Source organism: Ylistrum balloti, unplaced genomic scaffold (genome assembly GCF_031769215.1).
Source record: "Ylistrum balloti isolate Yb309-2 unplaced genomic scaffold, AGI_CSIRO_Ybal_v1 Utg370700, whole genome shotgun sequence".
Taxonomy (NCBI): Eukaryota; Metazoa; Mollusca; class Bivalvia; order Pectinida; family Pectinidae; genus Ylistrum; species Ylistrum balloti.
In genome coordinates, this window is record NW_026782420.1 from 537,049 (window position 1) to 550,195 (window position 13,147).

At 35.7% G+C, this 13,147-nt stretch overlaps 1 protein-coding gene across 1 annotated transcript; it reads right to left on the reverse strand.

The window, feature by feature from the left end:
- Positions 1-11,175: 11,175 nt before the first annotated feature.
- Positions 11,176-13,119, reverse strand: LOC132557601 (transient receptor potential cation channel subfamily V member 6-like). The gene has a single exon (XM_060222109.1). It carries the CDS (start codon positions 13,117-13,119, stop codon positions 11,176-11,178), a length of 1,944 nt encoding a protein of 647 aa, XP_060078092.1.
- Between the last annotated feature and the right edge of the window lie 28 nt (positions 13,120-13,147).

The following is a 13,147-nucleotide window of genomic DNA, read 5'->3' on the forward strand; positions in this document are numbered from 1 at the left end:
TGAATATAAATAATTTCAGTTGCCATACATATTTTCAAATGCCATGTAAAGAATCATTACAACAATATGTTTAGAACCAGTGTATCCCCTATAGAAGGTACAGACATGTTAGTCAAATTTACCTACAGATTGAATTACTTGATACAACTGGAAATTATTGACCTATGTTGAAATTTTACCTTATACATGCTACATGGATAAAAAATTATCTGATTCAATTAGAATCTACAATGTTTATTTCCTTTGTTTTGAAAGAATTGAAAATATATATGTCTATACTCATTTTAAACAGCTTGATTTTTAAACTTGTACATAACTTTGTAAATAGTCATGTATATAATGAAAACCTCGAGCTACCAGAAAATGGATTTTTTTACTAAGTACTCAGTTATATAACATTTTGATGAAGCTGACAAAACATATTTGCTCACACCTGAAGTATGTTTATTACTAGTGATACTGAATGGATTATGGATTGGATTGCTCCTTTTGTCCAGTAGGTCGGTTCTGCTTTTACATGACATTCTGAAGGTATACTCATGCTAGATGTACAAATGAAATTGAATATCTTTATTGAATACATTCCATTCATCATAAGATACCTTGATTTGGTGTTATATATAATATTATATCAGTTAAGACATTCAGACTTCATAGTGAAACTGTTTTCAAGTATAAACTATTTACATATATAGAAGTAAACAATCAGGATACTTGAATTCATAATCATTCAGACTAACAGTGTCTGAGAATAAAAACTGTATCGAAGCAAAATCAGGTTATTTCAAAGGCGAAGATTATTCAACATGATTTCATCCAAATCGAGGTGCAAGCCTCTGTAAGGATATTAAAGAATCTTACTCCAATACTGATATAATCTGTTTCCATTAAGTTGCTGATTTTGTTAATCCTTGTACACATGCTGGTCATGGGTGTTCAACTAAGCCAGGGTTTGGGGTGGGGACATTTACATTGAAGAAGTTTATGTGATAAGAGATTTGATTCTTATTGATGAAAATGTATTTTAAATCAGAGCTTACATATGTACCCAGGTGCCTGTTGATATTCATGGTTTATGGGAAGCCCCTAGTGGTAAATTTTCATTTACTGGTAAATAAGAATTTTGCCTGGGAGTGAAAAATTGACCCATGACCTCGGTATCAACCATATCATCAGATTCTCATTGCTGTATATAGTTTATTGAAAGATTAAGACCCAGAGTTTTTATTCATATTGTTTTATGCTTTGTTAGCTCACCATTTTTTTTACATCTGTCCATTGATAGAATATATTTCCATTTCTATGGAAATGACACTAGAGCTGCTGTTGATCATCAATCTCAGATCTAGAAATTTCATATTTCTCCCTTTATTATCATGTTTTTGTTTTTTTAACATTTTACTGCTTGATTCTTTTATTTTATATCTCTGCAAGGTTTCTTTGATCCTGAGGAGCTGGTTTCAAAAACGTGTATTTTAAGGTACAGCTTTTTTTATTGAATTTTCTTGAAATATCAATTGTGAAAGATATCATATCCAAAAAGTTTAAAATTGTGATTTGATGGAAAATATCCCAAATTACAGCAAGAAGACTTCATGACAAGGGTTTAATTCTGATAAATAATTGAAACTTAAGATTGTTTGGTACCCTAGCTGCTCTTTTAACCATAAGTAAAAGATAAAATTCATTGTAAAGAATCATTAATTTCATATTTTAATGTATGTTGTCACTGTTTTGTTTGATACGGCACATCTTGTGTGTTGTGTCACTTTTTTGAGATATGTCACCATCTTGTGTGTTGTCACTTTTTTGTGATATGTCTCCATCTTGTGTGTTGTTTCACTATTTTTTGTGATATGTCTCCATTTTGTGTGTTGTCACTTTTTTGTGATATGTCTCCATCTTGTGTGTTGTTTCACTATTTTTTGTGATATGTCACCATCTTGTGTGTTGTCACTTTTTTGTGATATTTCACCATCTTGTGTGTTGTGTCATCATCTTGTGCATTCTGTCACTGTCTTGTCTGTTGTCACCACCCTGTGTTCCTCTGTGTTATGTCACCATAATGAGTGTTATGTCTCCATCTTATCGGTTGTGTCATCATCTATGCATTATTCAACCATCTTGTGAGTTGTATCAATAAACAAAATGAGAGATACAAATGTACATGCTTTCAAGTCAACTTCTTATACAGGAAACTTTGTTTATAAACTTTGAGATATCATTTTAAGGTATCCCATTTGAATGACAGTGGTGCACTTCTTTGTGCTGTTAAAAACATGGACAAAATGATGCGTACAAGATTTTGTGTGCCAACTGTCACTTTTTAAATGCTACAAGCAACAAATATTTTGTTTTTGTTTTAATTAATGAAATAATTACTGCTGAGCTATAGCAGTTGTTCATCCTGTGTTTACATAGCTGTACTTACACTTATGATAGCATGATTTTCTAATGCATTTAATAAATTGGGAACTTAAACCAAAATGTTAACAACTGACTTGTCTACAAATTTAAAATACAAAATTCAATATTTTCACTAAATCCATTTTTCATGGTAGTTTTTCATTCATTTTTCATGTCATTGTTAATATTACTTTATTTTATCAGTATAAGATGTCTTAGCAAACCAAATAAATCCCCTTTTTATACGAAAATATGGTGTTGTTTTCAATATTAAATATCGAGGAAATGGTGTATTTGGGAAGTAAACATTGGATGGAATTGATGGGTCTCCACTGGATAGAATCAATGGTTCACTCCACCTGATAGAATCAATGATTCACTCCACTGAGTAGAATCAATGGTTCACTCCACTGAGTAGAATCAATGGTTCACTCCACTGAGTAGAATCAATGGTTCACTCCACTGGATAGAATCAATGGTTCACTTCACTGGATAGAATCAATGGTTCACTCCACTGGATAGAATCAATGGTTCACTTCACTGGATAGAATTAATGGTTCACTCCACTGGATAGAATCAATGGTTCACTTTACTGGATAGAATCAATGGTTCACTCCACTGGGTAGAATTAATGGTTCACTCCACTGGATAGAATCAATGGTTCACTTCACTGGATAGAATCAATGGTTCACTCCACTGGATAGAATCAATGGTTCACTTCACTGGATAGAATCAATGGTTCTCTCCACTGGATAGTCTCTCCACTGGATAGAATCAATGGTTCTCTCCACTGGATAGAATCAATGGTTCTCACCACTGGATAGAATCAATGGTTCACTTCACTGGATAGAATCAATGGTTCACTCCACTGGATAGAATCAATGGTTCACTTCACTGGATAGAATCAATGGTTCACTTCACTGGATAGAATCAATGGTTCACTCTACTGGATAGAATCAATGGTTCACTTCACTGGATAGTCTCTCCACTGGATAGAATCAATGGTTCACTCCACTGGATAGGATCAATGGTTCACTCCACTCGTTAGAATCAATGGTTCACTCCACTGGATAGAATCAATGGTTCACTCCACTGGATAGAATCAATGGTTCACTCCACTGGATAGAATCAATGGTTCACTCCACTGGATAGAATCAATGGTTCACTCTACTGGATAGAATCAATGGTTCACTCCACTGAGTAGAATCAATGGTTCACTTCACTGGATAGAATCAATGGTTCACTCCACTGGATAGAATCAATGGTTCACTTCACTGGATAGAATCAATGGTTCACTCCACTGGATAGAATCAATGGTTCTCTCCACTGGATAGAATCAATGGTTCTCTCCACTGGATAGAATCAATGGTTCACTTCACTAGATAGAATTAATGAACCACCCTGCAATAATTGACTGAAACAACTTGCTTATGAGTTGAGAAAATGTCTTATTATCCGTTTTATTAATGTTTAAATAACACCAAATGAAAACGTTTCTGAAGATGCTGTCCAAATTGATTTGACTGATGTCCAAGTCTTTCAATAGAAGTAATAAGGGATTAAGGAGATATGTTATATCATGATTGACACCAAAAAATTGTGATGATGGTAAGCAAACAGATGTCTATATTGTGGTTTTATTTAAATTAATGAGATGATATGGAGGCTTATGGCGATTGTGAGTTTTAGAACTTAATGTTGTTGTGAAATTGATATTAAAAAATAAGATACAATTATTGAACTAGATGACTTCGTGGAAGTGATTTCGATCGTAAGGACATTAATTAGAAATAATATTCAGTGGTGTGGCAACTTTTACCATTTTTGTTGAATAAAATGTGTTGGTGTAAATAGAAGCACACATTTCCTAAGAACATTTGTTACGCCACTGATATTAGCAGCACAAACTAGACCTAGAAACAAGCATCTATTCCATCTGTAACAATACTGTTCATCTCTTCCCTTGTATCGTGTTTCTATCAAAGAGCCTGCTGCTGCAAACTTGTATAATTATCGATCTAGAATTATACTTCTACATTTAGTACATTTCTAAGTTATATTTTATGATAAAATAGCAGGTCTACCACCAGTAGTTTGTGACGTTTTAGATGCCGTTCGAACCTCCCACGAGCATGAGAAGTTAGGTCAGTCCAGATAAAATATTCATCCTTCGTGAAAGGCCGAATACATTGGCGTGCAGACCGCGGGAACAGACTTGTTGTGAATAGTGTTTATCTGACACAATGGACCACCAGGACTCCGTTGAAAGGTATGTGTGGAGACCTAATAATTTAATTTAGGCATACTTTAGCAGAACTAGAGCTTGGTTTAAATCGGCACGTATGCAGAAGCTTGAAATATTACGAAATATAGATCTTTTCATCACTAGATATATAGGTCAATATGGATCGATAGGACCGTTGACTTGGACTAGGCCGGGTGTGAGATGTAAATTGTATGGTTAATGTAACCGATTTGTACTCATATGGGGTCATGAGACCATGCAGCATAGTGTTAGACTCCTGGAGGTATCGATCTTCGCCTCTGCCGCCCTGCCCTACCTTTTCGTTCGCCACCCGTTTGTCAGTTGGTCCTCTCGAGATCCCACGCTTCCCTCCCTTTTTACGGTTAAAACATTATATCTCCGAGATTTGTTTTTAAAAACCGTGTATCACTCCTTATTTTGGTTTCTTTGTATGAAAAGCAAAGACTAACCACACTTCAAAACGAAAGTAATATGCAAAATAGTGTAAATATAGATCCTTACTTTCGGTTTCATTAATCGCATGAGTGATGATCCATGTTTTGAGTCTTCTGTGGGATTGTTCAGTGAATTACAAAAGATGCAATTTTCGTCACCCGAAAGTGTATTTTTTTCACTGTCTAATCTATATCGGATGTAACACCACAGAGTAGTTGGCACCCATGAATGAGACTGTATGAGTAACATACTGTATGATACCTACCCCACACCAGGGACGTATAATACATCTGTATTACATCTGTATTATACTTTCCTGCCCACAACAGATGTGTTTTACCTGTACTGATCTGTGTTACTAGTGTGTTGTATGTCATCTGTAGCAGTTAAATATATGCATGTTTCACAAAATATACAATTCCCCAGGATCTGTAGCTGATATGCATGCATGTTATAGGTTTTGGTTGACTTCTTCATCATTGCCTTGCTCAATTTGGAATAAAATTTCTTTTCCAAATTAAATGCAGTGTCAATGAACCAGCCATGGCGACACTGAAATATTTAACATCGACTAATAATATAATGAAGGATACCATGGCTGAACTCCATTACTTAAGAAAACAGAAAATCTCAAACTGAGCTGTATATATTGATGGGTACAGCTCGGATTCAGAATCAATGGAGTGGTTGACCACTTTTTGATGACAGCTTATTTTCCGCTGACAATGAGAAGACAATGAATCACCTGATGATGAAAGGGTGAGGTAAGCGACAGCTAGAGCAGAGTAATGTATATAAACAATAGTAGCGGAGCAACAGAAAATTGTTTTTCAGTCACAAACATGTACAGACATTCAACCCAAATCTTCAGGAATTCAAAGACAACTGCAGAATAAATCCAATTTAACCAAGGTACAGTTTGTTACTGTGTGATTGAATTCACCTAATCATCATCTGCTTGTGATAAAAAATATTAATATGTTACAACAAGAAATCACAATCATCTCTGGCTTTGGGCCCTCACACCTGATCAGCAGATAATGCCTCAGGTTCAGTATTGATGCTCTGAAGAGTCCTTCAAGTTTCATCTTCCTCATGAAAAGTTTTATTACAGAAAAATGTAGTCTGGAATTACTGTAGGAAACTTTTCATGGTGTGAAACAGTCTTCCAGTGTTACCTCCCTTGGAACAATACAGAAGCTGACTAGTTGATATTAATGGGGATATCACTGCCTCTAAAGAAATGAACTAATTTGTGAGTGATCAAAACTTAAGTTATTTTCAGGGAAAGTACTGATACATTTAATTCCAGGTCCTTAAATGTTTGGGATACCACTTTTCACCAGAGCAGTTTTCAGGGAAAGTACTGATACATTTAATTCCAGGTCCTTAAATGTTTGGGATACCACTTTTCACCAGAGCAGTTTTCAGTGTGTGATTTAAGGCTCTTAATTTGATTGTTGCTTTTTGAGAAAAAAACAAGTGACTGTTGTTCAGAGAACATTTAATTTTAAAGTTATTTGATTTTTTTTCTTCCTTATTTTGTTTCTGTTTGTTAAATTTCAGGAATAGTTTGGTTTATTAACAGAAATTAACAACATTAGCTGTGATGGGTCTGTAATCCCTATCATCACAAAATTGATGTATGGCATTTTATGGTAGTTGCTTCCTTTAAGAGTTATTCCCCTTTGGTTACCAGAAAACATAAGCCTTGCCTATATGGGCTTATCTGACACACCTGATAGGCTTACTACTTAGTCACACAAGGCATAGTAATCAGTCATGCATTTTACTCATCATCTCTCAGGTTACTGCAATGTCTACATATGGAAACGATTCCTCTCTATCAACACGGTTTAATGTTAAAAAATTGATGTACATGACTGGGAGTTTTGCATCTAAACATGTTCCACTTAACTCACATATACATATTTAATAGGATTTACTGACACAGTTCATCTAACATGTACATAGACCGTTGTTTCCATGTCATCATGACAATAATTAGTAAACACTTCAGTAATTGTAGCACAGCATTTGGTTTAAAAGGAATGTTCTCAATGTGAGGGTGATAACTCAAGTTTTCAGCATAGCTGTTGTTTAGTCCAACACTGCGTTGATATTTTAGCCGAACTGAATTGTGAATCATCACTCCTAGCCAGTTGTTAAAACATTATCAAGTTATATCATCCCTCTCCTAAACATTGTTCAAATCAGAAAAATAGTTCATTGGAATTGCATTGGAACTCACCAAAACTATATTGCTTTACATAGAATATGTTGGATTAGATATATCATAACATAATGGCTTTGTTTCATCCAGTAAAAGAGCTCTGTCTGTACATTCATCCATGGCACTTACCCCTAACTATCTCTGTCCATCTGTCTGCAAAGTTATGTGGTGTCCTATTTCCATCAAGACAGGTTGATGACTTTGTGAGTTTTTTCCAGTCAGATAATGTGCTATTGCCTTAATTTTGCAATGAATGTTCTCTTTAGATTTAATAATGATGATATAGATTGAATTTTAGAAAGCCACTCTAGTTTTAAAATTCTTGTTTTGACATGTTTGGAACTTAACATTTTTTTTTCTTTTCTTAGCTCACCTGGTCTTAAGGACCAGTGAGCTTACACCATGACATGCCGTCCATCATCCGTCTGTCCTCTGTTATCCAGCATCCAGGTCCTTTATCTTCTTTAAAATCCCTCTCCTCCTGTAGTAATGAATGGATATTGCCCAAATTTGATCTGAAGCATTCTTGGGTGGAGAGGAATCAGTCTTGTATAGAAGTAAGGTCTTGGTACTCTGGGGCAATAAGAGGCGGGGTCCTATAGGGGAAACTGAGCAAATGCTTTTAAACTCTGCTTCTCCAGTAGGAATGATTGGATTTTGCTCAAATTCGGTTTGAAGCAGTGTTGAGGGAAGGGGTATCAATTTTGTATAAACATTGGTCTTGGCCCCTTGGGGCAGGAAGGGTTGGGCTGATAAATTTTGTATAAACAGTGGTCTTGGCCCCCTGGGGCAGGAGGGGTTGAGCTGATAATTTTTTTATTAACATTGGTCTTGGCCCCCTTGGGCAGGAGGGGTTGGGCTGATAGATTTTGTAGTAACAGTGGGTCTTGGCCCCCTAGGGCAGGAGAGGCATGGCCCAGCAGGGGAATTGGGCAATTTCTTTAAAATCTACTCCTTCTGTATGAATGATTGGATTTTGCCCAAATTTGGTCTGAAGCATTGTTGGGGAAAGGGGAATCAATTCTGTATAAAACTGTGGGTCTTGGCTCCCTGGGGGAGGTGGGACAGGGCCCATTAGAGGAAATTAAGCAAATTCTTTGAAATCATACTTCTCCTCTGGGGCGGGAAGGTTTGGGGCCCCATTTGGGAAATGTAAGTTCTTCAAATTCCTTAATCTGCGCAAAGATATTGTTTGGTCTGAAGCAAATTTTGTTAATAGAGAATTTGACTTCTGCTTGACCACAAGGCTTGGACCAAATAGAGACATAATGTAAGAAATTATTATCATATTTGAAATTCTTTATTAAATTGCTGAATAGGTGAGTGAAATCCTTAATTTTAGTTGTTAAGGAGAAAAAAACACGAAAAAAGAAACTTTAGCTTCATATAAACAGAAGTTGAACTCATTTAGTATTCAATAAACAAACTGCTTCATATCTTGCATGACTTAATTGGAATATATTATTCAGGAACAAAGAATACCGACATGCTAATGTAAGACATGTTTTTATTGATACAGAAGCATACATTGTCAGTCATTTACATAATTACACAACTTATTGATCAGCAAATCACCAGAACATGTGTATTTATTTACCTCTACTGGTCAGCATCAGCCTAAACAAAGGGTCAGAGCCCAAACATTAACACTGCATATTAATATCTTATATGAAACAGGAGTATTTCAGTTTGCTTCTGAAAATCGTTCTTGATTTTTTTATGCCAGATATGTTACACTTGAATCTGTAAGGCTGATCTTTTCAATAACAATTACTGACATGGTATCTGATAAAAATATAGATGTAGGTGAGAAAAAAGAGGAAGATATATCATTCATGGATCTAATACTTCTTCTTTCTAAAAGACATTATTCTTCATTTATAACATACCAGAGCTATCCTGTGCAGATATTTAAACCAACATTTCACAAAAGAATCACAGAAAACTAAGTAGAAAATACCAAAGTTGTTCTAGATGTTGTATATAAGAAAGCTGTGGTTATTTACACATTAGAGTGTTGCTCCTATATATACTATCAATGATAATATCCACAAACAGATATGGTGTAGTTAGACCAGTTTTCAGCATGTTTCCACTGAATTATTGATCACTGTCAGTTGAATGAGCAGTAGAATTTCCTTTAGTGAAACGATTTATGATGTAATAAGGTTTAGGTAACAATGAAGTTGTAATTAAGCCTTCATTCAAACATCATTTCCGTTGATTTCTATGGTTATTCTTCAACTCAAGTGAACAAAAAATTAAAATAATTCCTGTGGAGAACATAAATCATTTACTGTACAAGTGTTTACAGAGAAACATACAGGTATCTGCTGTGTAAAGTATACAGGGAAACATACAGGTATTTACTGTGTAAGGTACACAGAGAAACATACAGGTATTTACTGTGTAAGGTACACAGAGAAACATACAGGTATCTACTGTGTAAGGTACACAGAGAAACATACAGGTATCTACTGTGTAAGGTACACAGAGAAACATACAGGTATCTACTGTGTAAGGTACACAGAGAAACATACAGGTAGCTACTGTGTAAGGTACACAGAGAAACATACAGGTATCTACTGTGTAAGGTACACAGAGAAACATACAGGTATCTACTGTGTAAGGTACACAGAGAAACATACAGGTATCTACTGTGTAAGGTGTATAGAGAAACATACAGGTATCTACTGTGTAAGGTACACAGAGAAACATACAGGTATTTACTGTGTAAGGTACACAGAGAAACATACAGGTGGTTACTGTATAAGGTACACAGAGAAACATACAGGTATTTACTGTGTAAGGTACACAGAGAAACATACAGGTATTTACTGTGTAAGGTACACAGAGAAACATACAGGTATTTACTGTGTAAGGTACACAGAGAAACATACAGGTGGTTACTGTATAAGGTACACAGGAAAATACAGGTATTTTCTAAGGGCCCAGAGAAGCATACAATTATTAACCGAAATGAGACACACAGGTAATTATTCAAGTTTATTATATAACTGTCATTTTCCTTCATGCTGATTGGTCAAAATACGTGCTATAGATCTATGTAAATTGCAAAATTTAACATGCAGAATCTATACACATGAGGTTAATAGTCCAAAGCAAGTTGGGTGACTTGCTTGTAAATATAACAATCCATTAACCACTGCTACAATTTTTAAACAGAAGCCTGAAGAGTCATTATATAGTAATATCATTATCTCAATGGGAATTATCATGAAAACATGCCATACCACCAGAATAAAGGTCAGAAATTGTAAAATATTGGCTGTTCAGACTTAGTGAAACATACACAAAAACAGTATGAAATGAAGTCCATTACCTACCTGCATTAAAGATCATCTACATACTAGTTCAACAAATACCTGTTAATACAGGTCACTGGTATGTAACAAATACCTGTCTATAAAAGCCTCTATTATATGATGGATACCTGTCTATAAAGGTCACAACTAGCTGCGAGTCTCAATGAAATGCAATTTAATTATTGACCTCTGTATAAAGGCCATCTGTCTATAGAGGCCTTTCTGTTTTGCTCTTTGGTCTTTATAGACAGGTTTGACTGTATGTACAATATATCACCTGCATTAAAAAAAGAAGCTGGTATTTTAGAATAAAATTTTGTTTTTCTGTTTAAATTTCCCTCAAAATTATTGGTTAATTTACAGTTGTTAAACAAATCTATCATCAAAATTTTTGACTCTATAAATACATACTTATTTAGTTTTATTCAAATAAGATTGCACACCTTGATTTTCTTAATTTCATCAAATATATAGAGCTATTGCATCAGGACTTTTTGTTTTCTGTCAATTTATCTGTGGGTGTTGATTCCTTCAATAGCGTCTGGGTTTGCCATGAAAGCCTTACCCTTGGTGAGGTCAATATCTTTCTCCCATGCAAGCCTTTCTAGCATGTTGGCGAATCCTTTGTCTTCATCGTCAGAGAGCATGGACACTTTACGTGAGATAGATGGTTTCACACTAAGTTGTCCTGAAACACCACTTTTCTTTTGCTGCCTAATTTGGTCAACGATTAGCTTATTTGCTCGTCTCCAGAATGTAATGGCTGCTTTTCGTTTTCTAGCAACTGTTCGATTATGTTGTTTGATGACAACTAGTGCCCTCTGTTCAATGGTACTGTCTTTTTTGGAAAGATTTGCTAAAACAACACGTGGTTCACCAGAAATTTTCACAGAATATTCCATTTGGAATTTTAACAGGTTTTTCTTTGTAAATCCTTTTTCTAAAACAACTACAATTTTGGCCCACTGTCGTCGCCACTCCTTTGCGGACTTAGAAACCACTTGTTGGTAGGTGTTTCCCATCATGGCGATGAGCATGTTGAGTAGAAGGATTGGTACAAAGATCATAAAGAACACAAAAACTATTTTAATCAACGGAGGGTATCTTGTTCTCTCAAATTCATCGTACTTAAACTCACCAAGGGTCATCTGGAAGAGTGTCATAGAAGTCTCCCATATATTGTTTGCAGCACTAATGTCCTCTGATCCCTGAAACAGGAAGTAAAATGCTTGGGAGAAAAGCAAAAGGAAAATTCCGTACATGCTTCCAAATTTAACCATGTCGGTAGCAAGCATCTGGTACGTCATAACAATCATTGGCCCAGTTAGAGGGTAGCCTTTGGCAAAAAACAGCAGGTAAAACCAAGAACCTGGCACCGCAATAATCAGAAGTACACTCTCCGCTGTTTCATACCCAGTAAATCGTAGAGGGATACACAACATGATGAGAAGACAAGATATTAGAAATGTAGTTTGTGCTGGAGCATGACGAGTGTTCTTCAAAAATGCCCAAAATCCTTGTGAAGCAACTTCTCCAATATCAATGATTAGAATCAGAACACAGCCTATACATACTAGAATTTCACTGACAAACCTAACAATATCTGTAACACTTCGTATTTGCAGTAACCCTTCTGCAGGACGTGTGTATATCGCAACACTTATTAGAATAAGATGAACAAATGCCATTATAAGCCGCTGGAAGAACCATTTTTTGGCGTAGCGCTCCCATTTTTCATCAAGGAGTTGTCTCATCACTCCACCCTCGAGCAATTCCAGATGGTCATCTGTCTCACCGTTTATTATGAGGATGAGTGCTGAATATATGTTTGTGTTACCACAAGGGCCAATAGAATCAAGAGCCAGCAGAGGATATGCAGAACATGCAATATTGCTGTATCTCCAGAACTCCAAACTACCCATCTCCAACATCACTTTAAACAAGGTATGACGTCCAAGTTTGCATGCTAGAGCAAGGGGTGTCAGATTTGCCTTGTTTGTTGAAACAGTGTTTGCAGGTTTTTTTGGATGTCGTACACAATACTTAAACATTTCTATTTGATCTGCAACAACTGCAACATGAAGGACAGTGTTTCCATATGAATCCTGGAGATCTGGATCAGCGCCACTGTTTATCAAGAAGTCATAGATTTCTTCATTGGCATAAAACGTGGCGAATGCCAGTGGATATTCTCCATAGTAATCCATCTGGGCATAGTTGACTTCATTCGTTTTACTTTTTTGAACGCCATTGACAGAGAAATTACCTTTAACTTTTTCGTGTATATCGCCTCCATTGTTGATAAGATAGATGACCTCCTCAAGGTCATCATTGATGATTGCAGAGTGAAGAGAACTGGTACCTTCTAAGATGTTTATAGTGTCTACATTCTCAGCTTCATCATCTGATATTTCTGTTATTTTTATCTCTGGCGATACTTTTGATGTTGACATGGTTGTGATGCAGCATCAGAGTCTCCTT

Coding starts and splice junctions, on each gene's coding strand:
- LOC132557601 (XM_060222109.1), bottom strand. CDS start 13,119: ATGTCAACATCAAAAGTATCGCCAGAGATAAAAATAACAGAAATATCA.